Source organism: Podarcis raffonei, chromosome 1, assembly GCF_027172205.1.
Source record: "Podarcis raffonei isolate rPodRaf1 chromosome 1, rPodRaf1.pri, whole genome shotgun sequence".
Lineage (NCBI taxonomy): Eukaryota > Metazoa > Chordata > Lepidosauria > Squamata > Lacertidae > Podarcis > Podarcis raffonei.
This window is the reverse complement of record NC_070602.1, coordinates 4680247-4707390: the sequence shown is the minus strand read 5'-3', so window position 1 is coordinate 4707390 and position 27144 is coordinate 4680247. Positions and strand designations below refer to the sequence as shown.

The 27144-nt window shown below is 45.8% G+C and overlaps 1 protein-coding gene and 2 long non-coding RNA genes across 3 annotated transcripts in view; 1 reads left to right on the top strand and 2 right to left on the bottom strand.

The window, feature by feature from the left end:
• Positions 1–21462, top strand: part of GNG2 (G protein subunit gamma 2) — a 70973-nt gene extending 49511 nt beyond the window's left edge. The window contains exons 2-4 of the mRNA XM_053365763.1: positions 12723–12803; positions 13901–14033; positions 20560–21462. Of these exons, the coding sequence (XP_053221738.1) occupies positions 13947–14033; positions 20560–20688 (216 nt within the window). The 5' untranslated portion in view covers positions 12723–12803; positions 13901–13946 and the 3' untranslated portion in view covers positions 20689–21462. The remainder of the gene's footprint in view (positions 1–12722; positions 12804–13900; positions 14034–20559) is intronic.
• Positions 3878–27113, bottom strand: LOC128402045 (uncharacterized). The gene is made up of 2 exons (XR_008327593.1): positions 27024–27113; positions 3878–4545 (listed from the first exon to the last, which is right to left on the bottom strand). It is a non-coding gene; the product is annotated as an uncharacterized LOC128402045 (long non-coding RNA).
• Positions 24988–26784, bottom strand: LOC128402042 (uncharacterized). Its single transcript, XR_008327591.1, has 2 exons — positions 26000–26784; positions 24988–25619 (listed from the first exon to the last, which is right to left on the bottom strand). It is a non-coding gene; the product is annotated as an uncharacterized LOC128402042 (long non-coding RNA).
• Positions 27114–27144: the final 31 nt, after the last annotated feature.

The following is a 27144-nucleotide window of genomic DNA, read 5'->3' as shown; positions in this document are numbered from 1 at the left end:
GTTATGGATTCAAATGGTTCTTTTGCATGTTGCAGAATTCCTACAATGAGGGCATTTTCCTCATAGGAAATAATCTGTCATCCAGCCTGCTGGCAAGGGCTGATGGGAATTGTAGTACAAAACATTTGGAAGGCACCAGGTTGGCAAAAGCTGGTATAATCTGTCCGTTGAGCATCATATGCTAGGGCAGTGATGGCCAAACAGCTGGAGGACCATGTTTGGCCATCACTGTGCTATGGCCATGCTAGGATAGACCTCGGGAAGCCACACTTGGCATTTTGCAGTGTGTGAAGTGGCCTACGTTCTGCCGGAGAAGACAGGCAGTATCAGCTCTCGAACGGCGGAACTGGTCTGAAAGCACAGACCAGTGTGTAGCAAGCTGCAATCGGAATCCATCTAGCCCAGTATTGTCTGCACTGTCCACCAGCAGCTGCTCTGCAGGATTTGAACCCAGTACCCAGAAACCGGATCAACATCTGGACATTGTGAGAGAACACCATACATTTGAAGCTCTGTGGTATCACTTTGGAGTCGTGGCTTCACCCCAAATGACCATGCGAGTTGTAGGTTTTTTTAAAGATGCTAAGATGCTGTCAAGGAGTGTGGTGGAGTCTCCTTCTTTGGAGGTCTTTAAGCAGAGGCTTGACAACCATATGTCAGGAGTGCTCTGATGGTGTTTCCTGCTTGGCAGGGGGTTGGACTCGATGGCCCTTGTGGTCTATTCCAACTCTATGATTCTATGATTCTAAGTTTTGTTAAGGACGCAGGTGGTGCTGTGGGTTAAACCACATAGCCTAGGACTTGTCGATCAGAAGGTCGGCAGTTCGAATCCCCGCGACGGGGTGAGCTCCCGTTGCTCGGTCCCAGCTCCTGCCAACCTAGCAGTTTGAAAGCACATCAAAGTGCAAGTAGATAAATAGGTACCGCTCTGGCGGGAAGGTAAACGGCGTTTCCGTGTGCTGCTCTGGTTCGCCAGAAGCAGCTTAGTCATGCTGGCCACATGGTCCGGAAGCTGTACGGCGGCTCCTTCGGCCAGTAAAGCGAGATGAGCGCCGCAACCCCAGAGTCGTCCACGACTGGACCTAATGGTCAGGGGTCCCTTTACCTTTAAGTTTTGTTAAGAGACCTCTTTCCTCCCAGGGAGCTGCAATTCATAGAATCGTAGAATTGGAAGGGACCTTGAGGGCCATGTAGTCTGACCCCTTCAATGCAGGAATCTCAACATATGGTTTCCCATCCAATTTGGAACCATCCTGGACCCTGCTTAGCTTTGCAAATTGTGTTTGCGATTTCATTGCTGCGCCCCTAGGTGGTTCGATTCCCAGATTTCCCAATGAAGAGGAATTGATTATCAAAACCCATTTTGAACTGTGGTTCCGGGAGTGGGAATAACAGCTCCCAGCACTCGCAAGAAACTACAACTCACAGGATTCTTTTTTGGGGAGCCATGACTGTGCAAAGTCATATCATAGCTCTTTAAATGTATGCTGCAATCGCAATGTTCAAATGAGGTCGTTCATCCGAGTTTTTATGATTTTTCCTCTCGGTGTGCCCTGAAATAAGTGCAACTGTCCTGTTCCCAGCTTATCTTCTCTGTTCCCCACATGCAGATCTCTGGTTCTGAAATGCCTTGCTTCCGACTGCTCAAACTCCCATCGCCTTTCGGCATATTTTGAATTTTCAGGGGGGGAATTCCTCTGAAGGTGGCGAAGAGAGAGCGAGATTGGAACTCAGCGCTGCCAAGTCAGCAACAGTCACAATGCCCTCCTTGTTTCTGAGACAAGGAAAAACATACATATATTTCTTTTGACCTGCGGAACGGGGTGGGGGGCTATTCCTTCTCCTCTCTTGCCAAACCCTTTTGAAACCTCGCTTCCCCGAGATGAGATGAGCAAACCATCGCCGTACGCCAGCATGCTAATGAAGCCGTCTCCATGGAAACGGGCTCATTACCACTCATTTTTGCTGGCCCCTTTCCAGTTGGGCTCCGCTCGTCTTTCAAAATTTCAAACCGCACGTCATAAATAAAAAAGATATTTTATTTTATTTTATTAAAAAAAACGCCAAGGGCTGAGAAAAAAAGAAAGAAAGCGAACATTGCATGTGAATTGACTGCCTTGTCCCCATTAAGAAACCTTGTCGGTTCCAAAAAAGCCGGAAGAATTTTTGCTAGGCTTGGTGGGAGAAGATATTAAGAAGACAGACCAAAGATTATATCTGTATGCAACAACAGCAGCTAGAATTTGATAGCCCAAAAGTGGAAGTCACAGCAGATTCCGACTGTAAGGGAATGGCAGATAAAGTTGGTTGAATACGCTGAAATGGCAAAATTGACACACAGAATTCGCAATCAGGAGGAGACGAATTACCAAAAAGAATGGAGTAAATTTATGGTTTATATAAGTGAGAACTGTAGAAATATGAAAATGTTAGCAGGATTGAATTAAATCCTATGTCACGGTGTAATTTTTAACCAATGAAACTGTGAATTATAGATTGAAACAAGAAGACTTGCGGAAGGGAAGGACGGAAGTCAACAGCTCTATGGAGCATAAAGTAGGATATATGTAATAAGACTTGATGTTTTTGTTGGTTGGTGTTGGTGTTCTTAAATCTCAATAAAAAGCATTTGGGAAAAGAAAAGAAAAAGAAACCCTGTCGGAATCCCCAGCGAAAAAAAGTCAAAATACCAAACAGAAATCTTAGAGGGTAGAACAAAACTTTTGTCTAAAATGTATGACTATTTGCTCGAATGGAACACCAAGGATGAAAGAAGTCACGATAAAATGGGCAGTCGACTTTGGTTACAATATTGAGTACAACAACTGGGTAAGACTATGGAAGGAAGGTATGAGGTTTACAGCGTGCTCCACCTTAAAAGAAAACCTAGGGGAAATGATGTACAGGTGGTATATTAAAGGGTAAAGGGACCCCTGATCATTAGGCCCAGTCATGGCCGACTCTGGGGTTGCGGTGCTCATCTCGCTTTATTGGCCGAGGGAGCCGGCGTCCAGCTTCCGGGTCATGTGGCCAGCATGACTAAGCCGCTTCTGGCAAACCAGAGCAGCGCACGGAAACACCGTTTACCTTCCCGCCGGAGCGGTACCTATTTATCTACTTGCACTTTGACGTGCTTTCGAACTGCTAGGTTGGCAGGAGCAGGGACCGAGCAACGGGAGCTCACCCCGTCGCAGGGATTCGAACTGCCGACCTTCCAATCAGCAAGCCCTAGGCTCTGTGGTTTAACCCACAGCGCCACCCGTGTCCCTTAGTGATATATTACCCCGGTTAAATTGGCAAAAATGTACAGATTGAGTAATAAAGCCTGCTGGAAGTGCAAATTAAAGGATGGCGAATTCTACCATATGTGGTGGACATGTGAAAAGATGAAAAAGTTTTGGGACTCGATATATAATGAGTTGAAAAAACCTTTTCAAATATACATTCCCAAAGAAACCGGAGGCTTTTTTATTAGGGATAATAGGAGATGAAGTGAGGAAAGAAGACCGTAAATTATTTCAGTACGCCACGACTGCCGCTAGGATTCTCGTAGCCCAAAAGTGGAAATCCCAGGAGATCCCAACCATAATGGAGGGGTAGACAAAATTATTTGAGTATGCAGAATTGGCAAAAATGACCTATAAAATCCGAGACCAAAAAGTGGCGAAGTTTGAAGAGGAGTGGAGTAAATTTGTTGTGTACATACGAATTTAGTGCAGAAGTTTAAAAACTGTAGCAGGGCTAATATAAATCCTGTGATGTGAATAGAGGGCAAATATGAATCTGTAAGAGAAGATGTAAATTAGGAAAACCAAAGCAGGGCAGGAGGGAAGTCCGGGCGCGAAATTGCGCAGGGTAAATAAGACGACACAAAATGTTGAATGTGAAAGTTTAAATTTTATTTATGTTTGTGAAAATCAATAAAAAGCATTTTTTTTAAAAAAAAGAAACCTTGTCGGAATCCCAAAACATCTCAAGGGCTTGGAAGAAGAGGGAGAGAAACAAATGCAATGTGTGGTTTTCAAAACTTTTGTTCCAACCTTGATGTAAGGGCTTGACTGGCAGGTCCTTCCCAGCCAGCACTCTGTTTCCAGCAGCAGGTAGCCAAAAACTGACAGGCAGAGTATCGCAGGTAGACTGCGCATAGACATGGAGGTTCTATTTAACTCTCAGCTCCGGGCTATTTTTCCTCCATGCGGGAGGGGAAAAGCCATTTTAACAGTGACTCGGACAGGAATGTGAAGGAACCGCTAGGCTACGCTGGCCTCCTCTTCTAAAGATTTGTGATACGGTACGTTGCAATGTTTAAGTTGCTGTCATGTTTAAACTACGCTTGATATTAGTTGCAACACAGGCTTTGAAGTTTGAAACGTCTTCTTCTTTTCCTCTTATGTGTTTACTTCTTTTGCTCCCGTGGGCGTCCTCTGTTTGGCTTCTCTTGTACATTTCGCTTACTTTTCAAATATACACACGTATATCAATTGTAAACAGGCAGAATTTTGCCTTCGTTGGAAACCAGCGGTAATGAGCCTTTTGCAAATCCGACTAAACATTAGGAAGAACAAATACAAATTTATTATTTCAGTCGCAGACTATCTCCAGCTCACATACAGTATCAGGCAAATCATAAAACACAATAGGGAGACCCCACAACTAATTCTCCCCCGGCCTCCTTGCTGGCCCAAGTAGGACCAATTCAGCCAGCTAGCCTTGGGGATTATCCAATGCTTATTTCCCCTAAATTGATTTTTGATTTTTGAATTTTATTGTTATTCATGTTTATATACTGTATTTTATGCTGCTTTTATAACTAAGTGGTTTATATTTGTTGTTAGCCGCCCTGAGCCCGGTTTTTGAACCAGGAAGGGCGGGGTATAAATAAATTTATTATTATTATTATTATTATTATTATTATTATTATTATTATTAAATTTGCAATTGGGTATAACAGGGACAATACAGATATAACAGCAGTTAAAAATATGTAACATAGAACCAAAACATAGAATCAAATAGACATAAGTCTTATAAGTCTCTGAAAGTCTTTGTAGACTGTGCAAGTCTCTGAAAGAAGCAAGGGGTCAGATTCTTATCTGGTGAAAACAAGCCGTAAAGCTTTGTTTTATGACGTCGAGCGCTGCCAAAGTCGTCCGCAAACAGACATAGTGAACAGTGATTGTGTGTGTGTGTGTGTGTGTGTGTTTTCAAGAGAATCCATCAAGAGTGCATATTTTGTGACTTTCTTTTTTTATAAAAAAAAATTATTAGGGTTTTCACATTACAAAATAGAAAAAGAAAAAAGAAAATATACAAAATAAAAATAGTTAAAAACAATCCATCTTTTCATCACATTATTTTTCATTTACTTGTTTCCCGGACCTCCTCATACCTCCCTTTTTTGTATTCCAATTCAATTTATTAGCTCAGCAGTTTCTTTCCCTCTTTATTCTACCCTGATCTTTAATCTTAAGTTGTTATAACATTAAATTTTTACTTATAAAAAAACATTTTTTCATATTCTTTTATACCATTACAGCTAGAAACCACTTAATTTCAATCCAACATCATTCTAGCATTCATTAATTTTACAATATCTCTGTAAATAGTCTTTAAATTTCTTCCAGTCTTCTTCCACCGACTCTTCTCCCTGGTCACGGATTCTGCCAGTCATTTCCGCCAATTCCATGTAGTCCATCACCTTCATCTGCCATTCTTCCAGGGTGGGTAGATCTTGTGTCTTCCAATACTTTGCAATAAGTATTCTTGCTGCTGTTGTAGCGTACATAAAGAAAGTTCTATCCTTCTTTAACACCGATTGGCCGACTATGCCCAGGAGAAAGGCCTCTGGTTTCTTCAAGAAGGTATATTTAAATACCTTTTTCAATTCATTATATATCGTCTCCCAGAAAGCCTTAATCCTTGGGCACGTCCACCAAAGGTGAAAGAATGTACCTTCTGTTTCTTTACATTTCCAACATTTATTATCGGGCAAGTGATAGATTTTTGCAAGCTTGACTGGGGTCATGTACCACCTGTATATCATTTTCATAATATTCTCTCTTAGGGCATTGCATGCCGTAAACTTCATACCTGTGGTCCATAACTGTTCCAAGAATACTTGGCTAGTCTAGATGTATTCAAGTCTCCAGGGCCAGATGAACTGCATCCAAGAGTATTAAAAGAACTGGCAGATGTGATTTCAGAACCACTGGCAGTCATCTTTGAGAATTCCTGGAGAACAGGCGAAGTCCCGGCAGACTGGAGGAGGGCAAATGTTGTCCCTATTTTCAAAAAGGGGGAAAGAGAGGACCCAAATAATTACCGCCCAGTCAGTCTGACATCAATACCAGGGAAGATTCTGGAGCAGATCATTAAGCAAACAGTCTGTGAGCACCTAGAAAGGAATGCTGTGATCACCAATAGTCAGCATGGATTTCTGAAAAATAAGTCATGTCAGACTAACCTGATCTCGTTTTTTGACAGAATTACAAGCCTGGTAGATGAAGGGAACGCAGTGGATGTAGCCTACCTTGATTTCAGCAAGGCATTTGACAAGGTGCCCCATGATATTCTTGTAAAGAAGCTGGTAAAATGCGGTCTTGACTATGCTACCACTCAGTGGATTTGTAACTGGCTGACTGACCGAACCCAAAGGGTGCTCATCAATGGTTCCTCTTCATCCTGGAGAAGAGTGACTAGTGGGGTGCCACAGGGTTCTGTCTTGGGCCCGGTCTTATTCAACATCTTTATCAACGACTTGGATGATGGACTCAAGGGCATCCTGATCAAATTTGCAGATGACACCAAACTGGGAGGGGTGGCTAACACCCCAGAGGACAGGATCACACTTCAAAACGACCTTGACAGATTAGAGAACTGGGCCAAAACAAACAAGATGAATTTTAACAGGGAGAAATGTAAAGTATTGCACTTGGGCAAAAAAAATGAGAGGCACAAATACAAGATGGGTGACACCTGGCTTGAGAGCACTACATGTGAAAAGGATCTAGAAGTCTTGGTTGACCACAAACTTGACATGGGCCAACAGTGTGACGCGGCAGCTAAAAAAGCCAATGCAATTCTGGGCTGCATCAATAGGAGTATAGCATCTAGATCAAGGGAAGTAATAGTGCCACTGTATTCTGCTCTGGTCAGACCTCACCTGGAGTACTGTGTCCAGTTCTGGGCACCACAGTTCAAGAAGGACACTGACAAACTGGAACGTGTCCAGAGGAGGGCAACCAAAATGGTCAAAGGCCTGGAAACGATGCCTTATGAGGAACGGCTAAGGGAGCTGGGCATGTTTAGCCTGGAGAAGAGGAGGTTAAGGGGTGATATGATAGCCATGTTCAAATATATAAAAGGATGTCACATAGAGGAGGGAGAAAGGTTGTTTTCTGCTGCTCCAGAGAAGCGGACACGGAGCAATGGATCCAAACTACAAGAAAGAAGATTCCACCTAAACATTAGGAAGAACTTCCTGACAGTAAGAGCTGTTTGACAGTGGAATTTGCTGCCAAGGAGTGTGGTGGAGTCTCCTTCTTTGGAGGTCTTTAAGCAGAGGCTTGACAACCATATGTCAGGAGTGCTCTGATGGTGTTTCCTGCTTGGCAGGGGGTTGGACTCGATGGCCCTTGTGGTCTCTTCCAACTCTATGATTCTATGATTCTATGTTCCCAGTCAGCAAACATAATATTGTGTCCAACATCTTGTGCCCATTTAATCATAACAGATTTCACCGTTTCATCCTGAGTATTCCATTTCAACAGCAAGTTATACATCCTTGACAAAATCTTAGTTTTGGGTTCTAACAGTTCTGTTTCTAATTTTGATTTTTCCACCTGGAAGCCAATTTTCTTGTCCAAATTATATGCCTCCATTATCTGATAATAATGAAGCCAGTCTCGCACTTTGTTCTTTAGTTTCTCAAAACTCTGCAGTTTTAGTCTATCTCCATCTTGTTCCAAAATTTCCCAATATTTCGGTCATTTAACCTCCATATTGAGCTTTTTCTGAGCTTTCGCTTCCATCGGTGATAGCCACCTTGGGGTTTTATTTTCCAATAAATCCTTATATCTTATCCAAACATTAAACAATGCTTTCCTAACAATATGGTTTTTAAATGCTTTATGCGCTTTGACCTTATCATACCACAGATATGCATGCCATCCAAATACGTTGTTAAAACCTTCCAAATCCAAAATGTCTGTGTTTTCAAGAAGTAGCCATTCTTTCAACCAGCAAAAAGCTGCTGATTCATAGTAAAGTTTTGTGACTTTCAGTGATTTATAAGATTTCTGTTTATTTGGTTTTGCAGAGAGTGCATATTTCATATATTTTATACTGTTCTGTATAGATTATATAAAGAGTTTATATTGACATCGCATTGGTCACCGTGTTGCCTTGGATATTACAAATAAAAATTGCGACCGGAGGTGGGGTGGGAACCTGCTTGCCATCGCCATATTTTTTTGGGACACTGAATTCCACAGGGGGGCACCCCTTTGTGCAGAGTTATACCGGTTAAATTATGACCTGCCATGCAGGTGTTAAAGGCACAGGGGCTTTGCTGAGAGGGGAGGTGACAACTGAGGATCAGATCTTAAACAGGACCACCTGTCGGCAGTGAAGGGGAGGAGAAAGTAATTAGCCAGCTGGAACCTATATAGAGAACAAAAGACGTTTATAAGGCAAGACCAAAGTGTCCTTTGCAAAGCGAGCGGGGGAGCATAGTCCGTGCAGAAACCCCCAATTTCCCTGTCCGGATCTTCAGTTTCTGTGAGTGCATGAAAACTCTCAACCTTGTTGCTTTGTAATCTCCTTTCTCTACAAGAATCTGGGTGCTCTGATTGGAAGGAAAGGCGGGTTTGCAAGCATGCCGGCGTCCCACAGGTGAAGTTGGTGAAGAGGCATGCTAAGCCAGCCTTTGCCAATTTGGCAGCCTCTGGAGGTTTGGGACTACAACTCCCATCGGCCCCAATTGGCAAAGGCCACCTCTAATATAATAATAATACCGCCTCCCGGTCTGCCCCACAGAGAGCCTCAAGGTCCATAACTAGCAAGACCCTAGAGGTCCCGGGCCCTAAGGAAGTTAGATTAGCTTCAACCAGAGGCAGGGCCTTTTCAACACTGGCCCCGGCCTGGTGGAACGCCCTGTCTCATGAGACCAGGGCCCTGCGGGATCTGATTTCTTTCCGCAGGGCCTGTAAGACAGAGTTGTTCCGCCTGGCCTTTGGCTTAGAGCCAATTTGATTCCCTCCGCCTCTTTCTTTTTTCTTTTCCCTTTTCTCCTGCGATGAGGCTGCATTTTAATATTTTAATGTTTCAATATTTTAATGTTGTATTTTAATTTTGTTTTTAAGTTGTATTCATTCAACTTGTTTTTATTATTGCTTGTAAGCCGCTCTGAGCCCGGCCTTGGCTGGGGAGGGAGGGGTATAAATAAAAATTATTATTATTATTATTATTATTATTATTATTATTATTATTATTAATGTGTAGCGAAAGTGGCTTGAACACCAAGCTGCGTTTGTTGCACGTTATTTTATGCTCTTGCTTCAAACCGGACGGGGTTCATTTGCTGCCTGGAGAACTTGCATTATGAGGGGGTGGGTGAACGCAAAAGGTAAACCTTTTTTGTGGCTGGGAGTGTGTGGTCGGATGACTTCCGTTACATTTCAGAACATGCACTTCCTGTCTCTATCTGTAGGATGTCTGCCTGTCACCGGTCCAATGATCCTTGACATAAACCAGCATGAGTGGCGGCCAAAGTGAATGCCCCCCTCCAGTTAAGCCCCGAGCGCTTAAACCAGGGGTCAGCAAACTGTTTCAGCAGGGGGCCAGTCCCCTGTCCCTCAGACCTTGTGGGGGGCCGGACTATATTTTTTGGGGGGGGGAATGAACGAATTCCTATGCCCCACAAATAACCTAGAGATGCATTTTAAATAAAAGGACACATTCTTTTCGTGTAAAAACACACTGATTCCCTGGACCATCCATGGGCCGGATTTAGAAGGTGATTGGGCCAGATCCAGCCCCCAGGCCTTAGTTTGCCTAAAGGTAAAGGTACCCCTGACCATTAGGTCCAGTCGCGGACGACTCTGGGGTTGCGTGCTCATCTCGCTCTATAGGCCGAGGGAGCTGGTGTTTGTCCGCAGGCAGCTTCCGGGTCATGTGGCCAGCATGACTAAGCCGCTTCTGGCGAACCAGAGTAGCACATGGAAACACCGTTTACCTTCCTGCCGGAGTGGTACCTATTTATCTACTTTCACTTTGACTTGCTTTCGAACTGCTAGGTGGGCAGGAGCAGGGTCCGAGCAACGGGAGCTCACCCCATCACTGGGATTCGAACCACTGACCTTCTGATCGGCAAGCCCTAGACTCTGTGGTTTAGACCACAGCGCCACCCGCGCCCATGGCTTAAACCTCCACCTGTGCCTTTGCAGACCTGAAAACATTTCTTGGGCTGCCTTTGATGCGAGGCAGGTGTTGCTGGTTTTGCAGCTGGCTTTTAACACACACAAACCAAACTGTTCTCGAGATCATTGTCTTCTCTTCCTGCTTCTCTGCCCCTGTGAATACTTTCGTTTTATTTTATTGCATGAGTGTACTGTGGGAACGTTCAGGGTGGCAGGAGAGGATATATCGTTTATTAATATCCTTCCTAACTTGTGCTAGCAAGTTCCTTTATGTAGCAGAGTTTACATGCACAGCAAGTAGGTGGTTGCAGGCTCGTGTGAGCTTCTCACTATTATACAATTTGGTCTGTCTCAGATTGTACGTTCCTCCTAGCTGAGAGATAGCAGAACAGTCCTAGCTAAAAGCTGGTCAAACAAAGAAGGAACAGGAAGTTTTTGACTGGCTGGACCAAACACTCCCATGCATGTCTTTTCTAACATTACGAGGAATGTTGTACTTGACTGCCTCTCATGGATCACATCCCACACGTACCACCTTTTTTCTTCCGTGGAGCTTCTATGGAGCCAGTGTGGTGTAGTGGTTAAGAGCAGTAGACTCGTAATCTGGTGAACCGGGTTCGCTTCCCCGCTCCTCCACATGCAGCTGCTGGGTGACCTTGGGCCAGTCACACTTCTCTGAAGTCTCTCAGCCTCACTCACCTCACAGAGTGTTTGTTGGGAGGAGGAAGGGAAAGGAGATTGTTAGCCGCCTTGAGACTCCTTAGGGTAGTGATAAAGCGGGATATCAAATCCAAACTCCTCTTCTTCTTCTGGTGGCCGTGCGAAATAAGCCTTTGGGATGCTCCCTAGCCACACCCCCTCCGCTCAGGCCCCGCTCCTCGTCTTGAAGGACAAGGCTACCACTGGCCACTGAGCACAACAGCCGTGTCTTTCTGTCGGAGGCAGTGCATCTCGGAAGAGCTCGGACTGGCGGGTTGGGAGAGAGAAAGTCCTGCCTGTGGACTTCCCTTTGGAGCGCCTGGTTGGCCACTGTAAGAACAGGGTGCTGGACCGGCGGTACCTTCGACCTCATCCTGCAGCCAGGCTAACTTTCCTACCGTCGTGTGGGACATAATTGAGATTGAGGTTGAATCCTGACAAGACAGAAGTACCGCTTTGGGGGGACAGAGGACAGACAGGTGTGGAGGACTCCCTGGTCCTGAATGGGGTATCTGTGCCCCTGAAGGACCAGGTGCGCAGCATGGGAGTCATTTTGGACTCACAGCTGTCCATGGAGGTGCAGGTCAGTTCTGTGTCCAGGGCAGCTGTCTACCAGCTCCATCTGCTACGCAGGATGAGACCCTCGCTGACTGCGGACTGCCTCGCCAGAGTGGTGCATGCTCTGGTTATCTCCCGCTTGGACTACTACAATGCGCTCTACGTGGGGCTACCTTTGAAGGTGACCTGGAAACTGCAACTAATCCAGAATGTGGCAGCTAAACTGGTGACTGGGAGTGGCCACCGGGACCACATAACACCGGTCTTGAAAGATCAACATTGGCTCCCAGTACGTTTCTGAGCACAATTCAAAGTGTTGGTGCTGACCTTTAAAGCCCTAAATGGCCTCAAAGGCCCAGTATACCAGAAGGAGCGTCTCCACCCCCATCGTTCAGCCCGGACACTGAGATCCAGCACCAAGGGCCTTCTGGCGGTTCCCTCACTGCAAGAAGCCAAGTTACAGGGAACCAGGCAGAGGGCCTTCTCGGTAGTGGCGCCCGCCCTGTGAAACGCCCTCCCACCAGATGTCCAAGAGAACAACAACTACCAGACTTTTAGAAGACATCTGAAGGCAGCCCTGTTTAGGGAAGCTTTTAATGTTTAATAGGTTATTGTACTTTAGTGTTTTGTTGGAAGCCGCCCAGAGTGGCTGCGGAAGCCTAGCCAGATGGGCGGGGTATTAATAATAATAATAATAATAATAATAATAATAATAATAATGCCTTTGTTCAGCTCTGATGAAACAGATTCCGATTGCTTCCTTCTGCTTTTCTGCGGGCGGGCAGTTAGCTCTCTCTTTCTGGTTATAAGCTGTTTCAAGCCCCCTTTAAACATCGCGCCTTAGGCTTGCAGCCTGCTCTGGCGTCTGTATGGTGAAGGGTGGGCAATCAATAATAAAAATAATAGTTAATAATATTATTGGGGGGGAGGCGAGGGGGGAAAGGATCTCCCCGGGGGCTGGTGGGAGTTGTGCTTCTAAACATCTGGTGGGGATGGATAGCAGGGCTTAGATACATCTCACATGTGCCATTCTCTTTGCTTCTACAGGGCTTTGCTTACTCTTGAGGAGTGAACATCCTCGGCTCGGATCGTCTCCACACAGAATATCACAGGAGACACTGACTTCAGGTGAATTGCCCTCATCAATTTTCTATCTAGCGCATGAGACCCTTAATCTCTGGGCTGTGGGTTTGGGGGAAAAAACATTCCAACATTGCAGAGGGTTGTACAGTGGTACCTCGGGTTACATACGCTTCAGGTTACAGACTCCACTAACCCAGAAACAGGCAGCCCTGTTTAGGGAAGTTTTTAATGTTTGGTGTTTTATCGTGTTTTTAATATTCTGTTGGGAGCCGCCCAGAGTGGCTGGGGAAACCTGGTCAGGTGGGCAGGGTATAAATAACAAGATTGATTGATTGATTGATTGATTGATTGATTGTATCAGCATAATGCCCTAATGGGTAAGCTTGGATACATTTTCTCAAAACTCACTTTACTTTTTATACATCTGAGTTTACAAGAATCCTCCTCTGCAAGCTAAGTGTTTTCCCAAGGCGAGTTTCTCTTCTCCACCAGCTAAGATACTTCAAAAATAAAAATAGTGGACTAGTTTCTTGCAGCCCATGAAACCAAACTGTATTTGCATCATTATTATTTTTTTATAAGATATTTATTAAAGTTTTAAAGATTTATATAAAATAGAAAAAACAAAAAACAAACAGAAACAACAAAAATACATACAAAACACATACAACAACAAATATAATTTCAATCCCCTATATTCATAAAACTTACTTTCCCGACCTCCTCATACCTCCCCTCTCTGTATTCCAATCTCTAATTAGTTCAATTCAGCAAATCCTTCCCCTAATTTCTATATAGTTTTTGACCTTTCTTTTCTTAATTACATAATCATTACAGCTAAAAACCACTTAATTTCAAAATCAACATCGTTCTAACATTCAATAATTTTACAATGTTTCTTAAGATAGTCCTTAAATTTCTTCCAATCTTCTTCCGCCGTCTCTTTTCCCTGGTCTCAGATTCTGCCGGTCATTTCTGCCAGTCTCATATAATCTATTACCTTCATCTGCCATTGTATTTGCATCATTATTAATCACCCTCCCCTCAGTCAGACTCCTCTTCCCCCGAGAATGGCTTTGCAAGCCTAGCAGTTTATTAGCTCCCTGATGGACCGCCTCGATTTATTCTCTCGTCTTTTGCAGCGCACAGGGAGGGGCGAGCACCCGCAGGCCCACGAGGAACATTCAGATGGCCAGCAACAACACCACCAGCATAGCGCAAGCCAGGAAACTGGTAGAGCAGCTCAAAATGGAGGCAAACATCGACAGAATAAAGGTAAGGCCCTGTGAGCAAGTTCTCGGCTCAGACAGGTGGCTTAGGGAGGGCATAGGCAACCGTCGGCCCTCCAGATGTTTTGGCCTACAACTCCCATGATCCCTAGTGAAATATATTCAGCGTCAAGAGTGGATTTCATGCTCTTTATTCAGCTCATAGTGGTGAGGAGGAATGAATGTTACCCCAAAATATCTGCTTTATATAATTATTTACACAATGGGCCCCACGTGATTGGCTAATTCCGGGATTCTCCTGTAGGCCAATCAGGTTGTGGATTCACTTCCACCTGGAGCTGGATTGGGTGGCTCCTGTGGACCAATCATACTGCTGCATTATTCTAGGACCAATCAGACTGCTGCATTCTGAATCCTATTGCTCTAGGACCAATCAGACTGCTGCATTCTGAATCCTACTGTTCTAGGACCAATCAGACTGCTGCATTCTGGATCCTATAGTTCTAGGACCAATCAGACTGCTGCATTATGGATCCTATTGTTCTAGGACCAATCAGACTGCTGCATTTTGGATCCTATTGTTCTAGGACCAATCAGACTGCTGCATTCTGACTCCTATTGTTCTAGGACCAATCAGACTGCTGCATTCTGAATCCTATTGTTCTAGGACCAATCAGACTGCTGCATTCTGAATCCTATTGTTCTAGGACCAATCAGACTGCTGCATTCTGGATCCTATTGTTCTAGGACCAATCAGACTGCTGCATTCTGAATCCTATTGTTCTAGGACCAATCAGACTGCTGCATTCTGGATCCTATTGTTCTAGGACCAATCAGACTGCTGCATTCTGAATCCTATTGTTCTAGGACCAATCAGACTGCTGCATTCTGGATCCTATTGTTCTAGGACCAATCAGACTGCTGCATTCTGACTCCTATTGTTCTAGGACCAATCAGACTGCTGCATTCTGAATCCTATTGTTCTAGGACCAATCAGACTGCTGCATTTTGGATCCTATTCAACTCAGTACATAACACCTAGCTAACAGGACCAGTGGTCAGGGATGATGGGAATTGTAGTCCAAAACATCTGGAGGGCCAAAGGTTGCTGATGCCTGGCTTGGGGGAAGGGGATGTTGTTGATTTTTTTTGGAGCAGCTTTGGCCCTGCAGAAGTTCTTGGGACTACAACTCCCATAAGCCCCAGCCAGCATGGGGATGGTGGGAGTTGGAGTCTGTGGAATTGGACGATTCAGGACAGCGCATCATTAAACGGTGGAACTCGCTGCCACAGGAGGCAGAGATGGCCGCCATCTTTGATGGCTTTAAAAGACAACTAGCAAAATTCATGGAGGAGAGCGCGATCAAGGGCTATTACCCACAGTGGTTCTGCTCTGCAGAAAATGAGAGCAGTCTTCTGTTCGAATCCTGCTTGAGGGTTCCTCATTGGGGCATGTGTTCAGCCACTGTGAGAACAGGAAGCTGGGCTAGATGGGCCTGATCCACCAAGCTCTTCATATGTTCTTATCTTAAGTAGACTGGCTAGAATTTGCAACGATAAAGCGACCCCACCCCCGCCATCCAGGGAGAAATTTGGGGTGTTGGACAATCAGGAGTGGATTTCTTTTGTGACAAGACCATGAGCTCCCTTCAGCTCTGGTAAAAAAGTAAAGGTAAAGGGACCCCTGACCATCAGGTCCAGTCGTGACCGACTCTGGGGTTGCGGCACTCATCTCGCTTCATTGGCCGAGGGAGCCGGCGTACAAGTTCCAGGTCATGTGGCCAGCAGGACTAAGCCGCTTCTGGCAAACCAGAGCAGCGCATGGAAACGCCGTTTACCTTCCCACCAGAGCAGTACCTATTTATCTACTTGCACCGGTGTGCTTTCGAACTGCTAGGTTGGCAGGAGCAGGGACCGAGCAACGGGAGCTCACCCTGTCACGGGGATTCGAACCGCTGACCTTCTGATCGGCAAGCCCTAGGGCTCTGTGGTTTAACCCACAGTGCCACAAATTCCTGGGCTCCGAAGTCTATTCGTTTCAAGAGTAGATCTTTTGTTCCTGGTTCTAGTTGGCGGATATCAGGATTAAAAAAACAACAACACCAGATCCTGCAAGCCTGGCGTCTGCCACCCGTGTCTTGGTAAATGAAATCTGGCCCATGTGTGCCAGCAAATCTTCTTTCTTCTTCTTTGGCGATCCCACGTAGCCGAATAAGATTGCCTTCCATAAACACGGTTTTAACAGTGAGTCCGTAAGCGACAGCGATTCCACCATTCAGGCACGCCCTCGATTTACGAATCCTCAAGCCATTTCCATTGCATTGCCACGTTGTGGGAACTTGGCTTGGCTCGAGTTAGCATTTCCTAGCTATATTTCTCTGGTTGTGCTTTTGTTAAACGGGGTAACCTACCCTGCTATCCATGGACAGAAATTCAGACAGCCTTTGCGTTAAAATGTGCTAGATGGCTGCGGCTTGCTCCTTTCTCCTTGCGTTACTATGGCAACAGCAAGCATCCTTCACCGTAGCTTGGCATACTTAGAAAGGGGTCTCGGCCAGCCTTGTGTTATCAAGGGGTTGGTTGCTATTACACAAAAACACATACGTTGCAGGTTGGACATGGGTTTGGAAAATTTCCCAAGGTGTACGTGGTGCAGACGAGGAAGACAGGAGAAAATCCATTCCATTTGCCTTTAAAGGCAAACATACCCAGCTCAGTTTCTGAAACCATACATGAGCCAAAACACAGCCATCCTTTGAGATTCACACTTTCTGAATTTTGCAATGCAGCTCTCCTGCCAACGAATGTGTACCAAAATGCATTATTGTGGGGGGAACTGCAAAATGACATGTGCTGGACAAAATTGCACAGCAAAATTGGATGTAGCGTGAAAAAGGAGCACGAAAACGCTGATAATTTTTCATGAGGGCTTCTTAAAAAGAATCGGCAAACAGATGTGGAAATGTGAGAAAATGTGAGGAAGTGAAGATTGGAAAAATATGTAACGGAGAAGTCAGGATGAAGAGATTTGCCTATCCCTTGTGGGTCTATCTTCCCCGCTGCAGAGAGTGGGGATTTCAATGAAGGCATAGTTTGCACAATGAAGTTTTCTAAGATATCAGCTCCCTGAATTTTGATTTCTACTCTAGTTCATTTGCAGGGGTAGGAGGGGAAATGAGGCCGAGGCCAGCATGGCTCTGGGAATTACGAAATTTGGGCAAAAGAGGGAGAGTGGCGAGAGTATTCTTTATATTGGGAGCTGGTCCATTAGGGCAAATGGGGCACAGCCCCACCCACCCAGTAGAGTAGTGGCAAATTCAAAAGGACAGGACATGATACCGTTGGATCAATCCATCAACATCTGATGGATGATTTAGTAGGATTGGGTCCGGCATCACTTTTGCTGCCCGTGTGCGCCAGTATCCATGCTCAGCAGAGTTACATCTCAACGCAGCTGCTTCCTCGGAAGTAGGCAATAAACACTCATAGATGCCATATTCTGTCAAGTGCACAGTTTTGCTTGACAGGCATAAAGCATATTGGTAGCAAATATATACAGTACTACTACTACTACTAATAATAATATTATTTATACCCCGCCCATCTGGCTGAGCTTCCCCAGCCACTCTGGGCAGCTTCCAATTGAGTGTTAAAACCAATACAGCATTAAATATTAAAAACTTCCCTAAACAGGACTGCCTTCAGATGTCTTTTAATAATAATAATAATAATAATAATAATAATAATAATTATTATTATTATTATTATTATTATTATTATTATTATTTATACCCCGCCCATCTGGCTGGGTTTCCCCAGCCACTCTGGGCGGCTTCCAACAAAACACTAAAATACAATAACCTATTAAACATTAAAAGCTTCCCTAAACAGGGCTGCCTTCAGATGTCTTCTAAAAGTTTGGTAGTTATTTTTCTCTTTGAGAAGTTTGGTAGTTATTTTTCTCTTTGGGAGGGCGTTCCACGGGGTGGGTGCCACTACCGAGAAGGCCCTCTGCCTGGTTCCCTGTACCCTCACTTCTCGCAGGGAGGGAACTGCCAGAAGGCCCTCAGAGCTGGACCTCAGTGTCTGGGCAGAACGATGGGGGTAAAGATGCTCCTTCAGGTATACTGGACCGAGGCCATTTAGGGCTTTAAAGGTCAGCACCAACACTTTGAATTGTGCTCGGAAACGTACTGGGAGCCAGTGTAGGTCCTTCAAGACCGGTGTTATGTGGTCCCGGCGGCCGCTCCCAGTCACCAGTCTAGCTGCCGCATTCTGGATTAATTGCAGTTTCCGGGTCACCTTCAAAGGTAGCTTAGAGTCCAACAAGATCCAAGACTCTCCCTCTCTCTCTGCTTCTCTCACCGCAAGGCTCAAGCAACAGACTCACAACAAGTTACAAGTTGCACAGGACCATTGTTATCAGTACTTCCTGCCGCACTGCGCATGTCCAAAGGACAGTTCCCACAGAAAATGTCATTGTATAGACCAAACAAACTCGGCCTTGCTTCTTTGTTCTTTGATTCTCACACACAGAGAATACCCAACAGATACTCACAACCACAGCTTCTCACAGCCACCGCTGTGAGATTATGCAGTAAGAACATAAAAATAACTTGCTGGATCTGCCCAATGGCCCATCTAGTCCATCATCCTCTTCTCACAGTGACGAACCAGATGCATGTGCAAAACCCGCAAGCAAGAGCTCTCTTCCCTCCTGTCTGAGATTGTGAAGGCAGAGAATAGCCCTTTCCTCCATGATCTTGTCTGATCCTCTTCTAAAGCCATCAAAGTTGCTGGCCATCACTGCCTCCTGGGAAAGAGGTGTTGACTATGCGCTGCATGACAATGTAATAACGATGCACTAATTATCAGCATTCCTAAATGCTTAGCTTTGGAGCATACAGTACAGCACCACCAGAAGGACCCCAGGAGCGTATTCTCACTGGCTCCAATCATTACAAAGGGTGGAAAGAAATTTTAGCAGTGCCTTAAAAGCTCCCCATCTGTGCTCAAAAATTATGTTGTTTTTTAAATGTCTGCTGTTTTTTTAAATGTCTTCCCAGAAGGAAAACAAACATATAAAACAATGTACAACAATAAATTTAAAAATTATAAATGTGGTAAGCATATAGACACTTAAAATTTTAAGATAAACTACCACAGAGAGAGTCACCCATGGAACCAAGTTTGGGGATTTTCTTAACAAACTAGTTTGGGTTGGGGGATGGTCTGCGCCTACAGATCAGTACACAGAATCTGGTGACCATCCAGGTCATTTTATGATCTTTGCCTAACAGGAAAAAGTCAATTTTTTGCTTTTCTGGGAGGTCAGTGAGCCTCACCAGCAGGGGATCAATGGTCTCACTCCGTGCTTCTTCATAAAAGGGACATCTAAAGAACAAGTGCTCTGGGCTGCCTGTCTCCCCCAATGAACAGGCACAAAGTCTCTGAGCATATGGGACTTTTTTAAAGGATCCTTCCAGGACCGGCGAGGGCAGGGCTGAGCTTCTGGCAAGTGTAAAAGCCCTTCTTGCATTTTTAGATATGAGAAAGAAGAGATATGCCGCCGGTGCGGCTATATATCTCTCGATTTCTCCAATTTTTAAAGTCGGGGCACCTTGAGCAGTCCTGTTGTCTCTTGGTGCCTATGATTCTTTGCTACAGGAGGGTAGATTTCTGTTGCAGTTGGAGGAAAACTCGCATTGACTTTGTGCAAGTTGAGAGTCCATTAATATCTAGAGACCTTCGTACCCATGGAGAGCCTCAAGGTCCATAAATAGCAACACCCTAGTGGTCCCGGGCCCTAAGGAAGTCAGATTAGCCTCAACCAGAGCCAGGGCCTTTTCAACACTGGCCCCAGCCTGGTGGAACGCTCTGCCTCATGAGACCAGGGCCCTGCAGGATCTGATTTCTTTCCGCAGGGCCTGTAAGACAGAGTTGTTCCGCCTGGCCTTTGGCTTGGAGCCAATTTGATTCCCTCCCTCTCTTTCTTTTTTCTTTTCCTTTCTCTTCATGCGATGAGGCTACATTTTAATATTTTAATGTTTCAATATTTAATGTTGTATTTTGTTTTCAAGTTGTATTCATTCAACTTGTTTTTATTATTGCTTGTTAGCCGCCCTGAGCCCAGCCTTGGCTGGGGAGGGCGGGGTATAAATAAAAATTATATTATTATTATTATTATTATCATTATTATTATTATTATTATTATTATTATTGCATTTTTGGATACGAGAAAGAAGAGATATGCTGCCGGTGCGGCTATATCTCTCGAGATTTCTCCAATTTTATAGTTGAGGCACCTTGAGCAGTCCTGTTGTCTCTTGGTGCCTATGATTCTTTGCTACAGGAGGGTAGATTTCTGTTGCAGTTGGAGGAAAACTCGCATTGACTTTGTGCAAGTTGAGAGTATCACAACTTGAGGGTTTAAGGTATCACAACTTGAGGGTTTAAGGTCTCTAGAGGGTTTAAGGTCTCCATCTTCTGCCTCCGTGGGCTTCCTTGCCCAAGTAGCTGCTCTTTGAGAACTGCTTTCCGGGGAACTTGACCTCCTCTCTCTTTCCTCCCAGGTGTCGAAAGCCGCCGCAGACTTGATGGCTTACTGCGAAGCCCACGCCAAAGAAGACCCTCTATTGACTCCCGTCCCTGCTTCAGAAAACCCCTTTAGGGAGAAGAAGTTTTTCTGCGCCATTCTGTAAACCTCACAGGAGCCTGTGACCCCAATTTGGGCCGCCCTGGACACTGATGTAGAGATTTTTTCAGCAACGTGGACGTGTTTCCAGAGTCCACCCAATTTAAAACATAAAATCAAAATGGCCTGGAAGTTTACAGAGAAGTGCATGATCATAAAAAAAGAAAACGGCTGCCTTCTTGGGAGAATGGAATGGTGGTGTTGCTCTACGTTACGAGGCTCAAGATCTTGACATCTGCAGAGTTGTCTGGAGAGGGAGGGGGGAATGTGTAAAAGAGTAAAATTGATGTCCACTTACGCTCTTGCCAGACAAAAACCCTTTTGTCTTTTTCTTTCCAAAAAAAAGAGAGGGTTGCGCAGAGCATGGTTGAAAAGGGTTGTGTATCTGTGTGTGTATGTACATAATATCCTTATTCCTTTTTTGTGTCCCCCCCCCCCAAAAAAATGTCACTCAGTTATTTATGTTGATTCGTAAAATTATCGCAGCAGGTTAGATTTATTCCGATGTTCCTTAGCATTTGGGTCTTGTGTGTATGTAGCATTTTTAGAGTAGCGCCACGCGAAGGGGGACGGGGGACCAGAATTGCAGTTGCTGTTCAGCCTCGGCCAATTTTGTTCTTTTCCAAGGATTTAACTAAGGATGTGCCATAGCTTCGGAAGGGCCTGGGAGGCCGCCGTGTACATTCCCGACGTAGTTACTACCACTGTTTTTCTAACACTTGTACTTGGTAGCTTTTTTTGTTTGTTTGTTCTGCAAGTAAAAACTGTGTGTTGTGATTGATGGGGCATTTTGACTCGTCCTTTTCCTCTCCTTGTATCGCAGACTTGTGTTGCTCCTATGGTGCCGTTACAGTGAGCATCTTCAGACTGCAGATAGTTCTATAGGCAGTGGTCACCATCTCGGAAGGCAAAGCTGTCCCCATGTCGGGGATGCTTTGCTGGGCTAAAGCAGCGGTTCCCAAATTTCGGGGGGCTGCTGCTCCCTTGGTTCTCTAAAGATATCCCACTACCCTATAGAAAAAACAAAAAAAAAATTTCCTTCCAGTAGCACCTTAAAGACCAACTAAGTTAGTTCTTGGTATGAGCTTTCGTGTGCATGCACACTTCTTCAGATACACTGAAGAAGTGTGCATGCACACGAAAAGTGTGTATGAGCTTTCGTGTGCATGCACACTTCTTCAGATACACTGAAGAAGTGTGCATGCACACGAAAGCTCATACCAAGAACTAACTTAGTTGGTCTTTAAGGTGCTACTGGAAGGGGAAAAAAATTTTGTTTTGACTATGGCAGACCAACACGGCTACCTTTCTGTAACTACCCTATAGAAAGCATTCAGAATAGTGGCTTGCACGACCCACCACGGACGATAATAGCACAATAAAATTCGACACACATTTGCACATTCAGAATCCACCTAAAACTATGAATTAACTAAAAAAAGGGGGGTGATCCTGATCCAGAGATAATAGTTTTTCAAAGTCTGTTAGTCATTTCATAAAATCGTAGAGTTGGAAGGGACCCTCATGGTCATCTAGTCCAACCCCCTGCAATGCAGGAATCTCAGCTAAAAAATCCAGGACAGATGGCTGTCCAATATCTGCATAAAAACCTCCAAGAAAGGAGAGTCCACGACACACACACGGAGGGGAGCTCCAAATCCAGGAAGACAGTGGAGCTAACGCAGAGAGGGAGAAAAAGAAAAGGGGGAAAGAAGAAGAAGAAGAAGAAAGAAAAAGGAGCCCTAACTTTACCGCTGCTGCCCCCGTCTCTGCCGACAAAGAAGAGGGGAGGTAGGTGAGCACGGGAAGGCAAAAGAGGCTCCGAAAAAACACGTGGCTGAGCCGACCGGAGCCTACCCCTCCATGCAAAGCCGCAGGACAAAGGAGATCGCAGAAAGGAAGAAACTACCCCCTTCTTTTCTCCTTTCTTTTTTAAAAAAGGAGAGTCCACCACCTGAGGGAGAGTGTCTTACTTTTGAGCAGCTGTTGCTGTCAGAAAGCTCTTCCTGATGTTTAGCCGGAATCTCCTTTCTCGTGACTTTAAACCATGGGTTCGAGTCCTGCCCTCCAGAGCAGGAGAAAACATCTTCCATGTGACAGCCCTTGGGATATTTGAAGATGGCTATCCTATCTCCCCTCAGCCTCCTCTTTTCCAGGCTAAGCATCCCAGCTCCTTCAACCGTTTCTCATAAGGCTTAGTTTCCACACCCTTGATCATCTTGGTCGCCCTCCTCTGCACACCTTCCAGCTTGTCAACATCCTTCTTAAATTGTGATGCCCAGAACTGGACACAGTATTCCAGGTGTGGTCTGACCAAGGCAGAAGAGAGTGGGACTATTACTTCCATTGATCTGGACTCTATACTTCTGTTGATGCAGCCTAGAATAGCATTAGCTTTTTTTGCTGCTGCATCACATTGTCGACTCATGTTAAGCTTGGGGTCCACCACGACCCCTAGCTCCTTTTCACATGTACTCCTAGTAAGCCAGGTGTCCCCCATCCTATATTTGTGCATCTGCTTCTTCCTGCCTAAGTGCAGAACCTGACATTTGTCCCTATTGAAATTCATTTTGTTAGTTGGCGCCTGGTTCTCCAATCTGTTTTAAGGCCATTCTGAATCCCGGTTCTGTTTTCTATGACATACACAGCTCATTTGCCCCTCCCCCGCTCCCTTGCCTCTTAGCAGGCCCACTAGGCAATCCCACCACGCCCAGAGGGGTGGAACTGTCCACTCTTGAACCACTGGGCTGGTGGAAGAGGGTGCCTTGTTTCCTCCCAGGTTTGTACGACACGATAGACAAAGTCCAAAGCGGGAGGGGGCTGGAGGCTCCCTGGATGAAAAGGGCATTGGAAGAGAGATTATTAGAAGCATCTGTAGTTGCCGCCAGCTCTGATGGCTGTACAGTGAGTGAGGGGAGGCAGCATGTGCTTGTTGATTCAAGCCAGTAAATGCAGAGGAATTGGCCACCCTCCAGGTGCCCGGCTTGAATCCTTGTTGACCTCCCTGTCTGCGACTCCCGGCAAGACCAGGGGAGGTCTGAATCGGCGATCCTTCTCAACGTGAAGAAGAACACACCACTTCACCCCTCCCATTCCCAGGGAGGGGAAAGAGACAGACAGAAATGTATTTACATGCCTTTATTCCTGTCTTTCCAGCAGTACAGAGAAATCGTGACTGCTCTCTCTCATCACCAGCTGCAGAGAGAGAATAACTCCACCCATGTACTTCCAGTACAGGGTCATGTGACACTCTGAGCTAACATCCGGTGCTCAGTGCACTGAATAGACCGTCCCTCGTTCCCACGGTACAGTCCCAAAACATCAACTTCCTGTTTGGCTTTCCAGCCACCTGGAGCTCGCTTCTGCATTGCTCCTTTTTCGTAACAGTGCTTTCCCATCTTGCTGGCAATAGGGGGAACCCACAAGAGCTGGTGATTGCATCCAACTTGGATGGCTGTAAATCATTAGGTTCATGGAAGACATGGGGCAACCTTCTCCTTTTCTTCCTGGGAAGAGGGTGGGGAGAAAGAGAGACCTGGCTGAGGCAAAGGAGAAGAACAACCTCTGCCATCCTGGCCTGATGGGAGCTGTAGCGCAAAACATCTGGAGGACACCAGGCTGATGAAGGCTGATCTAAATGTGTCCTGGTAGCAAATAATAATTAAGAGCTGGACCATCAAGAAGGCTGATCGCCGAAGAATGGATGCTTTTGAATTATGGTGCTGGAGGAGACTCTTGAGAGTCCCATGGACTGCAAGAAGATCAAACCTCTCCATTCTTCAGGAAATCAGCCCTGAGTGCTTATGGGAAGGACAGATCCTGAAGCTGAGACTCCAATACTTTGGCCACCTCATGCGAAGAGAAGACTCCCTGGAAAAGACCCTGATGTTGGGAAAGATGGAGGGCACAAGGAGAAGGGGACGACAGAGGACAAGATGGTGGGACAGTGTTCTCGAAGCTTCCAGCATGAGTTTGACCAAACTGCAGGAGGCAGTGGAAGACAGGAGTGCCTGGCGTGCTCTGGTCCAGGGGGTCACGAAGAGTCGGACTCGACTAAACGACTAAACAACAACAATAATAATAATTACAGTGGTACCTCTGGTTGCGAACGGTTCCGGAGGCCCGTTCGCAACCTGAAAAGAACGCAACCCGCATCTGCAGGTCACGCTTCGTTGCTTCTGTGCATGACGTCATTTTGCGCGTCTGCACATGTGCAAGCGGCGAAACCCGGAAGTAACCCTTTCCGGTACTTCCGGGTCACCACGGGACGCAACCTGCAAACACTCAACCTGAAGCAAACGTAACATGAGGTATTATTATCATTTATTTATTATTTATATCCCGCCCATCTGGCTGGGTTTCCCCAGCCACTCTGAGTGGCTCCCAACAAAAGATAAAAAATACATTAAAATATTAGTCGTTAAAAACTTCCCTAAACAGGGCTGCCGTCAGATGTCTTCTAAATGTTAGGTAGTTGCTTATTTCTTTGACATCTGATGGGAGGGCGTTCCACAGGGTGGGCGCCACCACCGAGAAGGCCCTCTGCCTGGTACCCTGTAACCTCACTTCTTGCAGGGAGGGAACCACCAGAAGGCCCTCAGCGCTGGACCTCAGCGTCCGGGCAGAACGATGGGGGTGGAGATGCTCCTTCAGGTATCCTGGGCCGACTCTCTGCTCCTTCGAAAGTAACACCTCCAAGAAAGATGCTCCCTGTGTGCTCCATATCCATCTCGCCCTTCTGTTATTAGCAGGCATGTTATAATAATTTGTGGGAGCTTCGTCTCGATATGACAAGCTTGCCACAGAGAGCTGCGAGTTAATTCCTTCTGCAAAGAGCCCTCTGCTGGATAGTTTGGGCAAAAGCCCACTGACCTGATAACCACAGCAACTCCAGGGAAGGAAGTAGGTTGTGGCACAGAAGAGACGCCTCGTTTTTGTCTTGGGTATAGGATACGGGACGTGGGTGGCGCTGTGGGTAAAACCTCAGCGCCTAGGGCTTGCCGATCGCATGGTCTGCGGTTCGAATCCCCGCGGTGGGGTGAGCTCCCGTCTTCGGTCCCAGCTCCTGCCCACCTAGCAGTTCGAAAGCACCCCCAAGTGCAAGTAGATAAATAGGTACCGCTTTATAGTGGGAAGGTAAACGGCATTTCTGTGTGCTGCGTTGGTGCTGGCTCACCAGAGCAGCTTCATCACGCTGGCCACGTGACCCGGAAGTGTCTCCGGACAGCACTGGCTCCCGGCCTCTTAAGTGAGATGGGCGCACAACCCTAGAGTCGGACACGACTGGCCCGTACGGGCAGGGGTACCTTTACCTTTACCTATAGGATACGGGCTACGGAGACCCAGGTTCAAATTTCTGGAGCTGTTTGCTCTTGGTACAAAAACAGCACAGTGAGGATTCTCTGACCTGAAATCACATTTATGAGCAGCGAGCGGATGTTCAAAACATTTCCGCAAAGCTTTATTTAGACTAGTATTTGTATCCTACTCTTCCGCCAAAAAGGCTCCCAGAGTGGCTTGCTTACATGTCTGCGCAGAAGTACATCCCACTTAGTTCAATGATGCAGAAATCCTAGTTGTGGACATGCAGTGAAGTCTAAGACAGCTCTGGCTTCTAAATGATGAAGTGTGATATCTGAAAGTTATGAGTGCCATCCTTTGGAGTGGCTTCCAGGTTGGCTCCTATAAAAATCCAACAACAAAATATAATCCAAACCAAAAAAACTATTAATTTTTTCATGTTCTTTTGTAAAACAAAAACAAGAGTGAGCTTTAACTCCACCTGTCCAATAAATCACTCTAGAAAATGGATCAGATTTCTAAAAATCGATTTAAATCTTCATTGGCTTGAACTGTGAAATATCCTCCTTTGAAAAATAGGGAAAACCTTTGACTCCATCCCACTAGCCAGATGCTGTTAGCAGGATTTCTTGAAACACATGCAAACGAAAGAAAAATCCAACGTTGCATTCCTGTGCACTTAAAAATCTAGGCAGCAGGCGGATATTCAACAGGGGAAGCTTTCGTCCTTCCTGTTCCCCTCCGTCTGCCTAAAAAGCCTTTAAACAAAACCATTTTTTTAGAGCAATCACTGCTGCCCCCAAACCCACTGATTTTTATGGTTGGCAAAATAAAAAGTTTGAACTGGCCCCGGAATCCAGCCCTCTGCCTCCCTCTACACGTTAATAAGTCTATGGCGCCTTCCTCCTCAGCATCCCTTTCCTTCCTCACAAGCCTCCTCCACCTCTCGCCTCTATTCGCCAGGGCGACTGTCAGTCAACGTCTTCGGCGCCTCCTTCCCGATCGCTTCCCCTCCTCTCTTTAAGTCGCGCCCATTCTCACCTCCGGCTCGCCCCGCCCACTCGGCTCGGCACGAGCACCGATTGGCCACCGCGGGCTTATAACCCCCCTCGCAGCTCCGCCCACTCCAGCCTCTGCTGCGCAGGCGCGCTCAGCCTCTCGC